The sequence below is a fragment of the Scyliorhinus torazame genome, chromosome 16 (genome assembly GCF_047496885.1).
Source record: "Scyliorhinus torazame isolate Kashiwa2021f chromosome 16, sScyTor2.1, whole genome shotgun sequence".
NCBI classification, from domain to species: Eukaryota; Metazoa; Chordata; class Chondrichthyes; order Carcharhiniformes; family Scyliorhinidae; genus Scyliorhinus; species Scyliorhinus torazame.
The window spans coordinates 157,118,769-157,138,922 of record NC_092722.1 but is presented as its reverse complement, the minus strand read 5'-3'; the positions used below and the strand labels follow the sequence as shown (position 1 = coordinate 157,138,922).

The 20,154-nt window shown below is 46.1% G+C and overlaps 1 protein-coding gene across 1 annotated transcript in view; it reads left to right on the top strand.

Annotated features, from left to right (window-relative positions):
* Window positions 1-1,464: 1,464 nt before the first annotated feature.
* Window positions 1,465-20,154, top strand: part of bub3 (BUB3 mitotic checkpoint protein) — a 41,352-nt gene continuing 22,662 nt past the window's right edge. Inside the window, exons 1-4 of the mRNA XM_072479273.1 lie at window positions 1,465-1,619; window positions 10,553-10,747; window positions 13,517-13,586; window positions 15,388-15,539. Coding sequence (XP_072335374.1) covers window positions 10,553-10,747; window positions 13,517-13,586; window positions 15,388-15,539 — 417 coding nt within the window. The 5' untranslated portion in view covers window positions 1,465-1,619. The remainder of the gene's footprint in view (window positions 1,620-10,552; window positions 10,748-13,516; window positions 13,587-15,387; window positions 15,540-20,154) is intronic.

Here is a 20,154-nt window from a genome sequence, read left to right as displayed (position 1 = left end):
ATAAGTAGGCGGTGTGACCTTCTTCCCACATGTTGCATAACCATGCAGTCCGGGACAACTTTGATTTACATTTGAACTTCTTGGTCGAAATTTAGAGAGTATTTGCGAACTTTACATACGGTCTTCCAAAATATTGGGTAATAATGCATGCACCAGCTCGGTCAGAAAAAAGCCGTAATACATGAAAGCTATTACTTTTATGAAATAAATTATGTTTAAAGATAGTAACATCTACTGAATTACGATGCGCGACAGAAGGTACTTTATATTTTCATTTTGCGTTATATGACATTCGTCAAATATAGCGCACTTTCTACTTGCATTTATGCGAATTGCTAGATACCACTTGAATCAAACTCTACTTAAACACAATCTATGAAGTGGAGATGCCAGCGTTGGACTGGGGTGGGCACAGTAAGAAGTTTTACAACGCCAGGTTAAAGCCCAACAGGTTTGTTTGGAGCTCTTACAATTTATGAAGACATCTTTATCTAACTTTTTAGCATCTAAACAATTATGTTCAAACAGAACGGACACTAACCGGAGAGGTGACGTTTGCAAATCATGCTTTGAAATTATGGTCCGGGTGCTTTGGAGAAAGAAAAATATTAGTTCGAACTGAGAATAATTACAAAATCTTCTCTAACATTAATCCATTTGAACATTTTGGAGAAAAAGGCATTTTTACAAATAGAAATAACAGAAGACCCTACAGGTTTCTTCAATGTAAAATAAGAAAACGAATTACAGAAAAAAAGACGTAGACTAAATCAAACGTTAACAACAGTGCAAACGTATATATCTATTTATGAATAGCGTCAATAATATTAATAGGAACAGTTTGAATAATATGCATGGATAGTAAATGCACAGTAACTCATGGTATCGAATATCCGGAAAGCACCAGATAACAACCCGGTAAGGTAACAATCATCCATTATGTATACGTGTTGTGTTTTAATTACTTTAACAGCACTGATATTCCTCAAATATAGTGAGGCACACACGATTCTGTTACCGCACTGTTATTAAAACTATGAAAATTACTTTCTCTGTTATAAAAAATCTAAACCATAGAGGTTCACAATATTGTAACGTTTATGTTAATATTGTATATCCACACATTTTACGCGTTCAATGTAGTTGAACTGTGCTGCTCTCCAGAGTTGCAAAACATGACAAAGTTACATTCTTGCTCCACAGGCAAAAACAACACATTCAATTTGCAGCACTTTCCTTTTGTGTCGAAAAAAATAATAACTTGTATTGTTTTGCAACAATTCTCTTGATTTGCAGTTTCCCCGTTTTAAAGCGGGCCGCGCTCGTTCAAGTTGAAGTTTTCCGGAAGCTTGGAAAGGAATAGACCTGGGTGAAGGGGCGAGTCACGTGACACGTTCCAGTCCGGGGGGGATGGGAGGAGAGAAGAGGAGAGACGGTGACGTCAACCACTCAACATAAGCACGCACACGCACAGCCGCCGGTTCGAACTGACCAATCAGGAGTCAGGATTGTCAACGGCAACAGCGGCGGCGGCGCGGGCAGCAGCGCCTTCTGGAACAATCAACCTGCGTTTCAATTCACTTATTGGTTCAAAATAGAGAGCAGCACCGGCGGAGGAGGTAGGAAATGGACAGGGCAGGGCTCACTCAGTGCGGCCTCCTCGCGTCTCTGCACCTACCCGACGTGCCCGCGCTGGAGGCCGGGCGGTGTCGTGAGAAAGTCAGGCCTGTGAATTCCCCCCTTCACGGCGGTTGCAAGTAGGCCGCAGGCCTGAAGCCTGAACTAGCGCATGCGGCTCTGTTTCAACGCGAGCCCGCACAAGCTCCCTCCTCTTCTCCCCCCCCCCCCCCCAGCTCTTCTCCCCCCCCCCCCCCAGCTCTTCTCCCCCCCCCCCCCAGCTCTTCTCCCCCCCCCCCCCAGCTCTTCTCCCCCCCCCCCCCAGCTCTTCTCCCCCCCCCCCCCAGCTCTTCTCCCCCCCCCCCCCCAGCTCTTCTCCCCCCCCCCCCCAGCTCTTCTCCCCCCCCCCCCCCAGCTCTTCTCCCCCCCCCCCAGCTCTTCTCCCCCCCCCCCCCCAGCTCTTCTCCCCCCCCCCCCCAGCTCTTCTCCCCCCCCCCCCCCAGCTCTTCTCCCCCCCCCCCCAGCTCTTCTCCCCCCCCCCCCCAGCTCTTCTCCCCCCCCCCAGCTCTTCTCCCCCCCCCCCAGCTCTTCTCCCCCCCCCCAGCTCTTCTCCCCCCCCCCCAGCTCTTCTCCCCCCCCCCCAGCTCTTCTCCCCCCCCCCCCCAGCTCTTCTCCCCCCCCCCCCCCAGCTCTTCTCCCCCCCCCCCCCCAGCTCTTCTCCCCCCCCCCCCAGCTCTTCTCCCCCCCCCCCCAGCTCTTCTCCTCCCCCCCCAGCTCTTCTCCTCCCCCCCCAGCTCTTCTCCTCCCCCCCCAGCTCTTCTCCTCCCCCCCCCAGCTCTTCTCCTCCCCCCCCCCAGCTCTTCTCCCCCCCCCCCCAGCTCTTCTCCCCCCCCCCCCCAGCTCTTCTCCCCCCCCCCCCAGCTCTTCTCCCCCCCCCCCAGCTCTTCTCCCCCCCCCCCCAGCTCTTCTCCCCCCCCCCCAGCTCTTCTCCCCCCCCCCCAGCTCTTCTCCCCCCCCCCCAGCTCTTCTCCCCCCCCCCCAGCTCTTCTCCCCCCCCCCCAGCTCTTCTCCCCCCCCCCCAGCTCTTCTCCCCCCCCCCCCAGCTCTTCTCCCCCCCCCCCAGCTCTTCTCCCCCCCCCCAGCTCTTCTCCCCCCCCCCCAGCTCTTCTCCCCCCCCCCCAGCTCTTCTCCCCCCCCCCCAGCTCTTCTCCCCCCCCCCCAGCTCTTCTCCCCCCCCCCCAGCTCTTCTCCCACCCCCCCAGCTCTTCTCCCCCCCCCCCAGCTCTTCTCCCCCCCCCCAGCTCTTCTCCCCCCCCCCCCCAGCTCTTCTCCCCCCCCCCCAGCTCTTCTCCCCCCCCCCCAGCTCTTCTCCCCCCCCCCCAGCTCTTCTCCCCCCCCCCCAGCTCTTCTCCCCCCCCCCCAGCTCTTCTCCCCCCCCCCCCAGCTCTTCTCCCCCCCCCCCAGCTCTTCTCCCCCCCCCAGCTCTTCTCCCCCCCCCCCAGCTCTTCTCTCCCCCCCCCCCAGCTCTTCTCCCCCCCCCCCCCAGCTCTTCTCCCCCCCCCCAGCTCTTCTCCCCCCCCCCCAGCTCTTCTCCCCCCCCCCAGCTCTTCTCCCCCCCCCCCAGCTCTTCTCCCCCCCCCCCAGCTCTTCTCCCCCCCCCCAGCTCTTCTCCCCCCCCCCAGCTCTTCTCCCCCCCCCAGCTCTTCTCCCCCCCCCCAGCTCTTCTCCCCCCCCCCAGCTCTTCTCCCCCCCCCCAGCTCTTCTCCCCCCCCCCAGCTCTTCTCCCCCCCCCCCAGCTCTTCTCCCCCCCCCCCCAGCTCTTCTCCCCCCCCCCAGCTCTTCTCCCCCCCCCCCAGCTCTTCTCCCCCCCCCCAGCTCTTCTCCCCCCCCCCAGCTCTTCTCCCCCCCCCAGCTCTTCTCCCCCCCCCAGCTCTTCTCCCCCCCCCCAGCTCTTCTCCCCCCCCCCAGCTCTTCTCCCCCCCCCCAGCTCTTCTCCCCCCCCCAGCTCTTCTCCCCCCCCCAGCTCTTCTCCCCCCCCCCGCTCTTCTCCCCCCCCCCAGCTCTTCTCCCCCCCCCCAGCTCTTCTCCCCCCCCCAGCTCTTCTCCCCCCCCCCCAGCTCTTCTCCCCCCCCCCCAGCTCTTCTCCCCCCCCCCCAGCTCTTCTCCCCCCCCCCCAGCTCTTCTCCCCCCCCCCAGCTCTTCTCCCCCCCCCCAGCTCTTCTCCCCCCCCCCCAGCTCTTCTCCCCCCCCCCAGCTCTTCTCCCCCCCCCCCAGCTCTTCTCCCCCCCCCCCCAGCTCTTCTCCCCCCCCCCCAGCTCTTCTCCCCCCCCCCCCAGCTCTTCTCCCCCCCCCCCAGCTCTTCTCCCCCCCCCCAGCTCTTCTCCCCCCCCCCCCAGCTCTTCTCCCCCCCCCCCAGCTCTTCTCCCCCCCCCCCAGCTCTTCTCCCCCCCCCCCAGCTCTTCTCCCCCCCCCCAGCTCTTCTCCCCCCCCCCAGCTCTTCTCCCCCCCCCCCCAGCTCTTCTCCCCCCCCCCCAGCTCTTCTCCCCCCCCCCCAGCTCTTCTCTCCCCCCCAAGCTCTTCTCTCCCCCCCCAAGCTCTTCTCTCCCCCCCCAAGCTCTTCTCTCCCCCCCCAAGCTCTTCTCTCCCCCCCCAAGCTCTTCTCTCCCCCCCCAAGCTCTTCTCTCCCCCCCCAAGCTCTTCTCTCCCCCCCCAAGCTCTTCTCTCCCCCCCCAAGCTCTTCTCTCCCCCCCCAAGCTCTTCTCTCCCCCCCCAAGCTCTTCTCTCCCCCCCCAAGCTCTTCTCTCCCCCCCCAAGCTCTTCTCTCCCCCCCCCAAGCTCTTCTCTCCCCCCCCCAAGCTCTTCTCTCCCCCCCCCAAGCTCTTCTCTCCCCCCCCAAGCTCTTCTCTCCCCCCCCAAGCTCTTCTCTCCCCCCCCAAGCTCTTCTCTCCCCCCCCAAGCTCTTCTCTCCCCCCCCAAGCTCTTCTCTCCCCCCCCAAGCTCTTCTCTCCCCCCCCAAGCTCTTCTCTCCCCCCCCAAGCTCTTCTCTCCCCCCCCAAGCTCTTCTCTCCCCCCCCAAGCTCTTCTCTCCCCCCCCAAGCTCTTCTCTCCCCCCCCAAGCTCTTCTCTCCCCCCCCAAGCTCTTCTCTCCCCCCCCAAGCTCTTCTCTCCCCCCCCAAGCTCTTCTCTCCCCCCCCAAGCTCTTCTCTCCCCCCCCAAGCTCTTCTCTCCCCCCCCAAGCTCTTCTCTCCCCCCCCAAGCTCTTCTCTCCCCCCCCAAGCTCTTCTCTCCCCCCCCAAGCTCTTCTCTCCCCCCCCAAGCTCTTCTCTCCCCCCCCAAGCTCTTCTCTCCCCCCCCAAGCTCTTCTCTCCCCCCCCAAGCTCTTCTCTCCCCCCCCAAGCTCTTCTCTCCCCCCCCAAGCTCTTCTCTCCCCCCCCAAGCTCTTCTCTCCCCCCCCAAGCTCTTCTCTCCCCCCCCAAGCTCTTCTCTCCCCCCCCAAGCTCTTCTCTCCCCCCCCAAGCTCTTCTCTCCCCCCCCAAGCTCTTCTCTCCCCCCCCAAGCTCTTCTCTCCCCCCCCAAGCTCTTCTCTCCCCCCCCAAGCTCTTCTCTCCCCCCCCAAGCTCTTCTCTCCCCCCCCAAGCTCTTCTCTCCCCCCCCAAGCTCTTCTCTCCCCCCCCAAGCTCTTCTCTTCCCCCCCCAAGCTCTTCTCTTCCCCCCCCAAGCTCTTCTCTCCCCCCCCAAGCTCTTCTCTCCCCCCCCAAGCTCTTCTCTCCCCCCCCAAGCTCTTCTCTCCCCCCCCAAGCTCTTCTCTCCCCCCCCAAGCTCTTCTCTCCCCCCCCCCCCCAAGCTCTTCTCTCCCCCCCCCCCCCAAGCTCTTCTCTCCCCCCCCCCCCAAGCTCTTCTCTCCCCCCCCCCCCCCAAGCTCTTCTCTCCCCCCCCCCCCCCAAGCTCTCTTCTCCCCCCCCCCCCCCCCCCAGCTATTCTCCTCTCTCTTCCCCCCCCAAAAGCTCCCTTGTTTCTCCGGCACCCAAATGTATATCTACCTCCCCAGTCTTCTCTGTCTCCCCCCCCCCCCCCCGACACACACAAACAAATGCCTACTTGTGTGTTATAAATAATATTGCCAATTGTACAGAGTTACTGCTGTTCAGCTGGTAATACCTTACCAGTTATATTATTTTTTATTATTATTTTATGTAAACCTGATATTGTTGATCTCGTGAATATGCAAACCAAATGAGCAAAGCTCAGTGTCCTAGCAAGTGATGTGATGCCACGTGATGATTTTGGTCAGAGGGGGTGTTCTTCCTGAGTTTATACATCATTCAGTGATTGGATAAATAGGATCCAACAAATGATTGGCATGGGATTTCCAACAGCCTCTAGAAAGAAGATATATTTTTTAAGTACACAGAAGGGAAATCTTCTTTGTATAGGAGAGCTGCAAAGACTTTGGTTTGCTCAGAAAACAGCAGAAGAGATGCCACCACCAGCCGTGGAGGTCAACATCTCCTTGCTCCCACCATTCATTCATCTGCTCAGAGACTCGCAAAAAATTCTCACTTGTTACAGGCCATAGGTCCTTTCTACCTATCTATCTTATGTATCATATTTAAACTGTTGTTTAATAAAGTTCTTCAAATTCACCCATGGCTTTGACCCCCTATTTGGATAATGTCTCTTCTGGACCAAATCATACTTTCTCAGTTGGTAGCCACGTCTTCAGGTACTCAATTCATCCTTGCACCTCTCCAGCTCTTCCTCCACCGTTAAAACTCACTTATTTTATCAATTTTTGTTCACCTCTTCAACTTGATGTCTGTGCTTGGCCCTGCATCTTTGTGAACCAGTTTAGGAAACGTTTTTACATATTAATGCGAGTTCTCAAATCAATTTTTCTTTGTTATCTGGCCCCACCTGGCTTCAGGTCAAATAGGACAGAAGATATTGGGCTAGTGTACCAATGTTCCTATCTGTCTGCAAAACAAGCAGCGATGCTATAGACCCATAAAATTGTGTGAGTAGAAAAAGAGAACTATTAATAGACTAAGTTAGCACTGCTGCTTCAAAGCACCAGGGTCCCAGATTAGATTCCCAGCTTGGGTCACTGTCTGTGCGTAATCTGCACGATCTCAGTGTGTCTGCGTGGGTTTCCTCCCACAAGTCCAGAAAGACGTGCTGTTGGGTAATGTGGACATTCTGAATTCTCCCTCTGTGTACTCGAAGAGATGCCGGAATATGGCAACTAGGGGCTTTCACAGTAACTTCACTGCAGTGTTAATGTAACTTGCTTTCCTTCCAATTTTAGTGCTATTTGAAAATTTGGCTATAGTACATTCTATCCCTGCATCCAAGTCATTAATACAGATTAGTTATTGGTAGAGGTTATTCCCAAAGGCCTGTCTTCTCAACCTGCCCCTCACCTGAGGTGTGGTGATCCTTAGGTTAAATCACCATCAGTCAGTTCTACCCCCTCAGAGGGAAAAGCAGCCTATGGTCAACTGGGACTAAGGCAACTTTACCTTTATCGATTGTAAATAGTTGGGGCTCAGTTCGAGGACTGAACCATGTGGCACACCACTAGTTACAGTTTGCCAACCAGAAAAAGACCCATTTATCCCTACTCTTATGCTTTCTGTTGGTTAACCAATCCCTTATCCAATTTAATATATTCTGCCCCCTCCCCCAATCCTGTGGGATCTTAACTTGTGTATATGCTCCCTTTGTGTGGCACCTTATTAAATGCCTTTTGGAAGTTCAGATACACTACATCTTAGAGTTCCAGAATCATATTATTTCTGGATTTAACAGGTGTACATTGTCCTATGTTTGTGAACCCTGATGTCTGCTGTAGGATATTTCATAGTATTTTCATAATCATTTAAAAAAATGATTTTATAAAGTTGTTACAGAATTGAGGATGCAAGGATTTGGAGCAGGATGAATATGCAAGATGCTGCAAAGGGTGAAATGGAGACTTTGGAGAAGAGATAGGCCTGGAAAATGTTCAAGATACAGATGCATTGAGGCCATGGTTGGGTCTGAATAGAAGGATGAGGATTTTAAACTGGGCTTTTGGGACTTGCTGATCACAAGTTAGTAAGGATGAAGATGGTGGGCAAGTGAGGTCTGGTGTGATTTGATACAACAGCAATTTTTGGATTAGCTGTGGTATATGGCGGGGGAGAGAAGGTGGTGGGGGGGGGTGAAGGGAATGCTTTGACAACATGAATGAGTGCATCAAAAGCAGATGATTTGATGCAAAGATAGAGGCTGGTGATATTACAGTGGGTGTTCTTTATGATAGACTATGGGGTTTAGATGCTTGGCTTGGTGTTGTCTAGGATGTGTTATTACATATACTTTTTTTTTCTTTTTTTATAAATTTTGATTACCCAATTATTTTTTCCAATTAAGGGCAATTTAGTGTGGCCAATCTACCTACTCTACACATTTTTGGGTGGTGGGGGCGAAACCCACGCAGACATGGGGAGAATGTGCAAACTCCACACGGACAGTGACCCAGAGCCAGGATCGAACCTGAGACCACAGTGCCGTGAGGCAGTTGTGCTAACCACTAGGCCACCATGCTGCCCTGTGTTACTACATATACCATATACTTTTCCAGGTCTCACTTGAATATTAGAATAGAGAGGCTATGGGCAATGACAAGCTCAGGGATGTAGCTATGATTATGGGTCGGGGATCTTCCGTAGCGGGAGTGTTTTGGTGCCCCAAAAATGGGAGCGACTGCCTTCCAGTGAACAACTTTAAAATAAATTTATTTGAATCTAGACTGGAATTTGTCATCCAAGGAAAGATAAGTGATAGGCTGGGAGGGCAGAAGAAATTAAATGACGAAAGGGGGTAATAATAGAACAAATTTAGAAAGAAAAGACGAATCCAGAATATGTGCAAATGATCACAATAAAGGGGCAGAGGAATATGGAAAATCTGCTCATATGATAAAATTGCTGGGAAAAGACGGGAAGACCTCACAAGTGCATGCAATAATACTGCAATGTGCAAATAGGCCCCCCACCCATTGACCCATTCAAAGAGCTTTGGTGCAGTCATTTTTTATTTCCAGCATCTGTTGCAATCTAAAAATCTAATATTAAAGCTTGAACATGGTAAAGTACATAGAAAGATGAGGTGATATTCCTCGAGTTTGTTTCGAACTTCATTGGAACAGCTCAGGAGAATGGAGGACTGAATGAGATGGAAAATTAAATGACAAACAAATAGAAGCTCGGTAATGATTGTTGATGTAACAACCCATCCATTTGCCTATGCTTTTTTAAAAAAAAAAAAGTATCTAATTCTCCAATCGTAATGTTTCTAGAGCTAGACACAGTTGCTGCTATTTGGTACTTGTATGTTTGATTATGATTCTCCTATCATTACCAGGTTAAATTTTGTGGATGTGTGACAAAGCATAAGATATGTGCTGTACACAACAGTGACAAGAAAGCATCCAGTCATTTTGGATGAGGTTTTTAAATTTAAGTTTACATAGCTTTGAGAACAAAATGAATTGCAATTATTCACTTCTGTTTGAAGAATTTGTCTGAATAAGGTGTTACAGGCAGAATTGATCAAGTATTTACAGCACTAAAATAGTCCAACAGGTCCATTTTGGTGTTGATTCTTCATACAAACCAATTGATATTGCTGTATCCTTTATGACCCCGAGGTCTAAGGTTAAAGATATTTGATTAAGAGTATACGAGTAATGAAACTACATTGAACAGGCATGGGTGGTGCCCCAATAGTTTTGCATTTTCACAGCATATTGGTAATTACATTTTTCATGGGCATTGGCATTTATTTTTTTATAAATGTTTTTTATTGGGTTTTTGAACAAAGTATATTTACCATTATGTACACAGAATAAGATATATATAGATAGAGAAGAGAAGGGCGCACACAAACATGAAAAAAAATAATAATTAAAAATTAAAAAAAATAAAATAACTGTTAAGGTATTACCAGCTGAACAGCAACAACTCTGTACAATTGGCAATATTATTTATAACACATAAGTAGGCATGGTTTGTGGGGGTGGGTGGGGGGGGGCGGGGAAGAGACTGGGGAGGTAGATATGCATTTGGGTGCCGGAGAAACAATTATAGAGGGCAATACGCGAATGGGTCTGGTGTTGGTGTTGTCACTTGCTTCTCCCGGAAGGATTTCGCTGCAGTTGTCGTCTCGCATTCACCTCCACTTCAGCCGTTCGTCCCATCTTTCACCTGGATTTTCCTTGCTCTGTTCCTGTAGATGCCAAGTTTGTTATCGTTTCCCGTGCCCTCCTTACGACTATCATTCCCCTGCATCCCCCACTTCTCTGGTTCTCCTCTATTGTTCTCTGTCTCTTCACACTTTCTCGCTCCCCCTTCCTGTGGTTTCTTTCATCTTCGGTTTAGCTGTCTCTCTCTCTCTCTCTCTTCCCCCCCCCCCCCCCCCCCCCCCCAGTCTATCCCTCCCTCATGCCTTGGCTACTTTCCCCTGATTCTTGGCTACCTGGCTATTCTGCTTGTTCGTTGGCCACAAACAGGTCCCCGAACAATTGGGTGAATGGCTCCCACGTTCTGTGGAAGCCGTCGTCTGACCCTCGGATGGCGAATTTGATTATCTCCATTTGGAGAGATGGAATTGGCATTTATTAAGCATGATTCAGCTTTTATTTTCACTGCTCTGACAGTTGACTGGTTGTGTGTAAGGGAGCCATTTCAGTTGATCATTACTGGATTTTATTATTGGAAAAAAAGAGGACTCGATACTCATGTTTAAGAGAAAGGTACAGTAGTTATTCAGGAATTGTTATTGGTGGTTATAACAAATCAATCCACTCTCCTAGTTCTCTGATCTCTGTTTTAAGTTTATCAGTCAATTATTACTGCCGATCTTACTGAAATATTATTTTACTTATTTTCAGATGACTGGCTCAAATGAATTCAAACTAAATCAGTGCCCTGAAGATGGGATCACTGCCATTAAGTTCAGTCCAAACACCTCTCAGTTTCTGTTGGTGTCATCCTGGGACAGTACGGTCCGTTTATATGATATCACGTCAAATAACATGCGACTCAAGTACCAGCATTCAGCAGCTGTCTTGGACTGCGCTTTTCATGTAAGAAGCTATTTATTTTGCGGTTACGGTTACCAGAGTTGGAAAAACGTTTTACCTAGTAGCGATTTGGATATTTCTTTTGAGTAGCTGAATAATATTGCCACTTGGACCTCATAAGATATAGGAGCAGAATTAGGCTGTTTGATATATCGAGTCTGTTCTGCCATTCGATCATGGCTGATCTCATCTTGTAACTCCACAGTCCTGCCCATTCTTCATGACCCTTCAACCCATTACCAATTAAAAATCTGTCTAACTCCCAAATGTACTCACTGTCCCAGCATCCACTGCACTCTGGGGTAGTGAATTACTCAAAATCATAACCCTTTGGGCGAAGGAGTTTCACTTCAACTCTGTTTTAAATTTGCTACCTCTTATCCTAAGACCATAACCTCTCATTCTGGAATGCTTCACAAGAGGAAGAATCTTCATCTTCACGCTCAAACATCACCCAAAATCAGCACTAGCCTAAAGCAACTATTTGTATATCATGTCCCAAATAGAAACATGCCTATAGATTTGCAATACTTTGTCCATTTATGTACACAAAACGAAAATCTACTCGTCTGTTTGATAATCCTATTTTAATTTTGCTGCTTCTAATTTATTCATTTTTTTCATCCCTTCTGTTTTCCTTTATCCTGCTTTGTGTGTTTTATCTTCTGCCATGTTAATTTAATTTCTCCCCAGTGCTCTTCCAATATGAGCACATTCACCTCAGCTTTGTGTTGCTCCAGTCCAGGCTGTCACTATGCCAATGTTGTAGGAACTTAAATCCTTCTTTCCCAAATTTCTCTGGCTAAAAATGTGAATTGTTCACTAGATAATTATGTCAGGAGTTATCACCATTTATTACCTATAACGATAATGTATCTCATCAAAGAATTGAGTACAAAAAAATCTGCTAATACGCCTGTACTCTACAAAGGGAAATATACTGCCTTTTTGGATGAGACTTTAATTGGAGGCTCTCTGCTCTTTCAGGTGGGCATAAAATGTCCCACAACGTGATGTTTATATCACTATTTATCCCTCAATCAGCACCAAAAGCATATTATCTGGTCATTATTACACTGCTGTTTGTGGGAGCACCAGTGACTCCTGGTGACACTTTAAAACAAAAAGTTACTTTATTGGCTGAAAAATGCTTTGGGTTTTAAGAATGTGGAAAACATACAAGTGCAATTTTTCATTTTGTAGTTACATATGCTTCCTCTCCAGGGCCTCAGTTCTATTTCTTTTGTGCAATGTGTCCCAATATGAATCAAAATGTCTTCTGTTGCCATCTCAAATCTTTTGCACTCCATTCTTTTCTCTTTAACCCTTGAACCTGAAAGACCGTATACCATTCATGACACTTAATTGCAGCTACAAAACACGTGTTTGCTCCCCGAACAGGAATGTGCACAATTTCCAACGCATGTATGTGTTTACGAAGTCACCATACTTCATGTACAATATATTTATGGGGTCTGACTAACGCACCGGAAAGTCTTGATATAAATTTGGGATTTGTACGGTTTTTGCATTCTGCTATGTTTAAACACTTAGATGTATATCTAATCATTGTAAATAATGTCAGCTATTATCCTGTTCACCATACAGCCATCATGCTAATCCATTTTCATTCAGTGCATATTTACGGTGTATAACTTAACTGCCGTGCAAAATAGTTACATGTATCAATATTGGATGTGATTTGCTATTTATTTCACAATTGAAAAGCTAACCCAAGTCCTGCAATTCTTTTGCTGTGCCGTCTGTCTCTTGTGACAAAAATTGGGCAATCATTAAATTGACAACATACGTTGGTTTTGGTGGTCTTATGGATTATGCATATAGTTTTTATAAGGTAGAATACAAAAATGGGCAATTTGAGAGAACATGCGAAAAAGAGTCTGCTTGCCATTTCAATAAAATCTTGGCCAATCTTTTATCTCAACTCTACTTTAATTTCCTTTCCACCCAAAAATGTATCAACCTCTGTCCTGAATATACGTAACAATTGAGCTTCCACCGCACTCTGAAGTAAAGAATTCCAAAGGTTCAAAGCTCTGAGTAAAAACATTACTCCTCATCCCTTATTTTGAGACTGACCTCGTGTCCTGGATCTCAGCATTTATCTTGGGTGTAAAATAAACTAATTTAAGCTGCAGACTGCTTACGGTTCAAACTCCTGTATGCACTTGGAGGTCACCGGTTTGCTCTTAAATTTTCTTTTTCTCTCTCCTCATTGTGTGTTAGGTCTCTGTTTGCTGTGCTGCAAAGTCTATTTTAGAACGTATATTCTCATAAGGGATTAAATTAATCTCTGGCCCGCTCTAGTAAACTGCGAGATGCCCAGTGTGACCCTAAAATGGACCTTGTTGCAGATCATACAACTTTTAGTAATATGTGGAGCAGAGGGTGAAACACTGCTGTACTTTGTTTCTTGGCCAATTATTTTGTAGCACTTGGAACAGTAATTATATTAATCACTTTTTTGAATTCTTGAATTCATGACTTGGGAATGAGCTATCCAAAGTTTACAATTTCAAGGATCAAGTGCAAATTTTCAATTAATTCTTTACAGAATGTGGTAGCTTATAGCTATTCCATCATGTATTGTTTTGATAGTCAAGGATTGTTTATTTTGAGGCATACTTCTAAAAGTGCAGGAGAATCACTGGTATTGCTGCTTCATTGTAAATATTGATACTTTGATAAAACAAATATTGGTCCATAGTAAGCTATGTAATAAGTGTTTGATTCTCCATTTGCACCTAATAGGACCCGACTCATTCATGGAGCGGCGGATTGGACCTTTCACTGAAAATGCGTGATTTAAACACAGACCAGGGTGAGAATTGCTTGTATTAAACATGCTGTGTAAGTAGATGAATGATGTTCTTTGGAAGCATAATTTAGTTTATACAATTCTAAGTTTGTGAAGATAGCTTTAGTTCAAAGAAATTATTTAATTGCATCTATTGTTTGAAACTGTTTCAGTGATCTACCAAGTCTGACAGCAGAGTATATTAAACTAGCAAATTTAAAAGCCTGCCTCCTGTTGTTTGTTTTCAACGGAGCCTGATATTATGCTCCAATATCTATTTGCCCCAAACGGTCTGTGCTGATGTTTATCTTGTGTGTGAGCAATAGTCCTAATCTTTCATGCCCATTCTGTTCCTATATCCCTTTATTTCTCCTTTTAACCAATGTTGACATTGTCTCTGCATTAATAACTAACTGTGTGTTGCACAGTCTCAAACTCTCTACATAAAATTTTCTTTGTCCTCAATAGCTTGCAATTATTCATGTCCCATTATTGTAAACTTCTTAAACACATTCCGATCCTTTCATAATTTAAACACAGTCCAAAGATGTGCAGATTAGGTGGATTGGCCATGTTAAATTGCCCTGAGTGTCCAAAATTGCCCTTAGTGTTGGGTGGGGTTACTGGGTTATGGGGATAGGGTGGAGGTGTGGACTTTGTAGGGAACTCTTTCCAAGAGCCGGTTATGGGGATAGGGTGGAGGTATGGACTTGGGTCGGGTGCTCTTTCCAAGAGCTGGTGCAGACTCGATGGGCCGAATGGCCTCCTGCACTGTAAATTCTATGATAATTTTAAACCCCTCTGCCATTCCCTCTTGTCTTTGATTTAGAATTTGATTGGCTGCTTCTGCTTCCAGCTGCATTTTCAAAGTGCAACTCATTTGTCTAGGAACCTTTGGTGCGCTTGTAATGGATGATTTTTGTATTGAAAGTTTGAGGGAAAACTACAATGGTACACAAATATACCTTCATTGATTAAATGGGAATGTTTCTTGAATGTCTTCTGTGTTGATTGAAGAACTACTGAGGAGTGTTAAAGTGGGGAAATATTCAGGTTATGCTGAAGGAGAAGTAAGTTGAAGGGTGAACCAACACATCTGACTTTTGAGGCAAAACCCTGAAGATGGGTTGCATTGCAATCTCTTGGGTGTGGTGGAGTGTGTCATGACTTCATTCTGGTCTGAGGGTTGTGCTTTGGAGGAGGATAGTCCTAGAATGACTTTTGCATTGGTTTGAATCTCTTTCCAACTCCTGCCCCTGGTTTACATTGTAGGCACTCCATTATTGATACTGAAGTGGCTTACGGCAACAAAGTTAATTGTTTTTTAATAGGTTCGGTAGTTAAAAATCTCATCAGATTATAATTTAAATGAAAATAGAGGATTACTTTAAGCAAGAAGTATTTAGACCCAGAGGTGTTCCAATTTTCAGCTCATGAGCTTTAAAGTTGCCAAATGGCCCAAGATTTCATTGCAATTCCTGCTTGCTGCCTTCTATTTGATGTGAGCTTTGTGTCATGGGCAGAATTTTTATAAAGTTGAGGGGGTGCATAAATATGAATTAGCGTTTAAGTTTCAGTATTCAGCAACTTTGAAAAGTGAAAATTTGTGCCAGTTTAGACCCTTTTCTGGGATGCAAGACTCCAGGATATGCATCTATGTAATCTATGAGCTAGACACGTACACTTTTTGAAGGGTGTATCTCAAGAGCCTTCCTGCTGGTAGTTATACTACAGTAAATACGTCACACATGGCTCCTATAAGGAATAAGCAGCCAGTTTTTCCATGATGTAATGCATGATTCAGTTAATTTGATCTTTTTTATAGAATCTATTGTGGGTTCGCACGATGCTTCAATTCGTTGTGTTGAATACTGTCCGGAAGTGAATGTAATGGTCACAGGAAGTTGGGATCAAACAGTCAAGCTATGGGATCCGAGAACGCCTTGCAATGCTGGAACGTTTGCACAACCAGAAAGGGTATGGATTCATATTGTTTATAAACTAATGCTCAAAAATTGACTAAACAAATGTACAATTACAATATATTTCTGTAAACGCTATTAGCATTATTCACAAAGAACAAAGAAAAGTCCAGCACACAAACAAGCCCTATGGCCCTCCAAGCCTGCGCCGACCATGCTGCCCGTCTAAACTAAAATCTTCTACACTTCCGGGGTCCATATTCCTCTATTCCCATCCTATTCATGTACTTGTCAAGATGCCCCTTAAACGTCACCATCATCCCTGCTTCCACCACCACCTCCGGCAGCGAGTTCCAGGCACCCACTATCCTCTGTGTATAAAAAAAAAACTTGCCTCGCACATCTCCTCTAAACCTTGCCCCTAACAATGTAGGCTATTATCCAAAAGGCCTATCTTTCAAAGTGTAAGGTAAAATTGGGTAATTATTAACTATTATATATCACTATGTTGTGATCACTGGGCTTGTAATTGCCCGAATATGGAAGATGAAGGGGCGATTTAATTGAGCTGTTTTAAGTTGATTAAATGATGCCAGAAATCAGGACGCCACGCAACGGTAGTGGAAATCATGGAACTCTTTCCCCCAGAAAATGGTTGAAGCTTTCAAAACTGAGATTGATACATATTTATAAGGCAAGGATATGAGAGTTATGGAAGCAAGGCAGGTAGATGCTGTTATATCGAATAAATTTGCAGCACATAAAGTGGCCCTTTGGCCCATTGTGTCTGCGCCGGCCATCAAGCACCAATCTTTTCTAAACCTATTTTTCAGCACTTGGTCTGTAGGCTTGTATACTATAGCATTTTAAGAGTGCATTTAAATGCTTTTTAAATGTTAGCCATCCCGCCTCAATTGGCATTGAGATAGAGGATCCGCCATGATCATGTTGAATGGCAGAACAGGCTCCCCTGGTCCATGTTTCTATGTTTGCCACCCTTTCAGACAGTGCGTTCCAGATTCCCACCACCTTCCTGGGTGAAAATGTTTTTCCTCAAATCCCTTCTAATTCTCCTGCCTCTTACCAGAAATCTATGCCCTCTGGTTATTCACCCTCTTCTAAGGGGAAAAGTTATTTCCCATCTACTCTATGTCCCTCATAATTTTGTACACCTCAATCATGTCCCCACCCAGCCTTCTCTGCTCCAAGGAAAATAATCCCAGCCTAGCCATGGAATGTTGGCACTTATTACAAGGGGAATGTAATGTAAAGATAGGGAAGGTTTACTGCAGCTGTACAGGGTATTGCTGAAACCACATCTGGAGTACTGTGTATGGTTTTGGCCTCCATATTAGAAAAACAAGAACGAGTTCAGAGAAGATAACTCTACTATTTCCTGGGATAAGCGGCTTGATTATGAAAAAGGGTTGGGCCTATAGCAGTTGGAGTTGAGAAGAATGCGTGTGATCTTATTGACGTATATAAGATCCTGAGGGGATTTGAGAAGGTAAATGTTTTGATTTGTGGGAAAGACTAGAACCAGGGGACACAGTTTAAGAACAAAATTCACCATTTTAAGACCCGAGACGGGAAGAATTTTTTCTCAAAAACCAGTGGAGACTGGGTCATTGAATTTATTTGTGGTGGGGTAGAGTTACGTGGATTTGTAATAGGCAAAGGAGTCTAGGGTTATTGGAGAGAGAAAGCGGATGGCATCATGGAGTTGGGACCAGAACCAGACTAGCCATGATCTTATTGAATGGCGGAGCAGGCTCAATGGCCTACGCCTACACCCAAGTCTAACGTTCAGCACCCACTGCCCCAACGCAATACATTGAGCAAAGTCCAACTGAGCAAGAACTGCACCCAAAACCCATTCAACTGAAGGCAAGTTACATAATCTTCCATCCTTTTTTATTCCTTTAATGATATGCGTCCTCTGCAGGACTGGAGCAAAGCTCGACTTGATTTACTTTGGGCACCACTTACTTTTTCATTTGTGCAGCAATGTTAATGAAATTAGGTCCCTAAGGTATTCGTGAGATGGGGTCAGACATTCCGAGGTATATGGCAAGAGGAATAAATTGTGGGAGTGACTGAAGGAATGAGAAAAAGCAAGTTTCTTAAAGAGTGATGCAGCTAGTTAGGGAGATTGTTTTGCAAAGGGTCTGGCATATTGCTGCAGAACACCCCATTCAGTTGCACTGCACTGTATCACCTGCCTCTCATGGAAAGTTTGTACAGAAAAATGTGTTGACCACATGTCGATCACATGTTAACATCCTCCAGGCTCTGCGTGAATAGGAGATGGTGGAACTTGCCGAGATGTTTCCCTTAGTAGACTCAAAATAATTGACAAAATGCTTCATCACCAGAACTTTCAAATGAGCACTAAGGCATCGCTTGGCTGATGGAAGGGAGGACCCCCTGTGTCTGATGCCCCTGGGCACCAAGGGGCTCACCACCTCTTCACATTGTCCTCAAGCTGGCTTCAGTGGGGAAGAGATATTCTTTCTCGAATGTGCCTTTGCAAGAAAGGCTGGGAAGTGATGCATTGTTTTTTGCAGCTCGGAGGGCTGTTCTTGCGTGTACACTGAGATAAACATAAACTTCTGCTAGAGAATGATCAACTTGATGATAGAAGTTCTTTGCACAGTCTGAAACTTGCTGTGCAGTTGAAAGAGCTGTCAGTGATTTAGCCTTGCAGACTGGTATATTCCAGGATCACATGCTGAGGAACACTGAAGCTTGGGACAACCAACGGTTCTTCAATGCCGAAAGGCCACTCCCACATACAAACCAACTGACTGGAAACCCTGTCAAACCTCTCTGGGTGTATGCACCAGAAAATGTTTTTACATCCAATGTACTTTGTAAATATAACGTATAATGGCAAACATAGTGAAGCTCCTCCAGAATTATATTGAAATAAATTGATTTGTACTCCACTTTAATTTTCGTGTTATCTGCAAACTTAATGATCATACTACCTACTTTCTCATCTAGATCATTAATGTACACTGCAAACTGCAAGGGACCCGGCACTGATCCCTGCAGAACACCACTGGACACATGCTTCCAGTCACTAAATCAACCTTCGACCATCATTCTCTGCCACTAAGCAAATTTTGGATCCAAATTGCCCTGGATTCAATGGGCTCTCACCACCATGACCAGCCTCCCATGCAGGACCTTGTCAAATGCCTTACTGAAGTCCATGTAGACTACATCGACTGCACTGCCCTCGTCTACACCTAGTCACCTCTTTGAAAAATTCAGTCGAATTTGTTATGTTATCTTCCCCTGACAAAGTCATGCTGCCTATCCTTGATTAATCCTTGCCTCTCCAAGTGGAGATTAATTCTGTCCCTCTGAAATTTTTCCAATAATTTCCCTACCACAAACAATAAAAATTGGCACATTTAACCTCCTGAACCTGCTGTGCCATTTGATAAGATCATGGCTGATTTGATTGTGGCCTCAACTCTACTTTCCTGTGTACACCCTATAATCTTTGTCCAAAAGAGAAAATGTTGGAAATCTCAGCAGGTCTGGCAGCATCTGTAAGGAGAGAAAAGAGCTAACGTTTCGAGTCCAGATTACCCTTTGTCAAAGCATCCGCAGTAATTTGCTATAACCTTTTGTCTCCTTTGCAAAGCAAATCGTAATCTAATTGAATGGTGGAACTGACTAGGGAGGCAGAATTGTAAAGTGCTGTTGATCTATTTTGCTGTTGGAACTTATCTATAAGCCTACATCAAATAAAGAACACAAATATAATTCCATGTACCTACATATAAGTTTAGATAAGTGAGCTTTTTCCAGAGTTACCTAATTCTCGTTCAAAAAAGAAAGCCTTGGGCTAGATAATTTTGTGAATGAGGGAAAAATCCTGGCAATTTGAAATAAAAACAGAAAATACTGGAAATGCATAGCAAGTTAGTTAGCATCTTAAGTTAATGCTATTGGTGCAAAATCCAAGAAGGGTATTGTACCTAAAACGTAAAAATAATTTTTCTTTGCCGTTTCGCATTCTATAGCCATTTCAATGAGTTGAGGAAAATCCCCATGTCGTTGCTTTGTGGGGAGAAACTCAACTTCAACCCACTGTTATTTTTAAGTAGATTGTATATTTCCAGGCAGCTTTGCATTTCCAGACAGCTGAGTATGCAGATGTGCTGCTAAATTCATGTCTGGGTAGGAAAATTTTAAATGGGGTCTGATATTGTGAAAAATAGAAAAGTATTTTCACTGGAACAAAATGCATTGCCAACATAGAGTTGCATTTTCATGGTCGTTGGAAATCAAATAATTTAAATTTGCCAAGTTGTAGTTTATAGGTGAGGTTCAAACCGTGTAGATATAAGGCTTCTATGATAATATAGGTATATCTTGGGTAGTTAAATTCTCACCTTTTTAAGCACCGTATTATTACTGTATTATCTACTGCATTATCTACTAAGTGGCTGTGAAGCCACCCCATTACTCTTAGCCTAATTTTTACTAAGGTCTTAGTTTAAAGAAAATAGGTTGTGGTGAATGAGAGTATGATTTATAGCATGTTAGCTTCCAAGAGCTAGTGATGAATCTGTGACAGAATGGAGTGGAACAGACAGGCATTGTCGATGGAGCTGTTTATTGGTTCACTGGGGTTCATTATGGCATCAGGT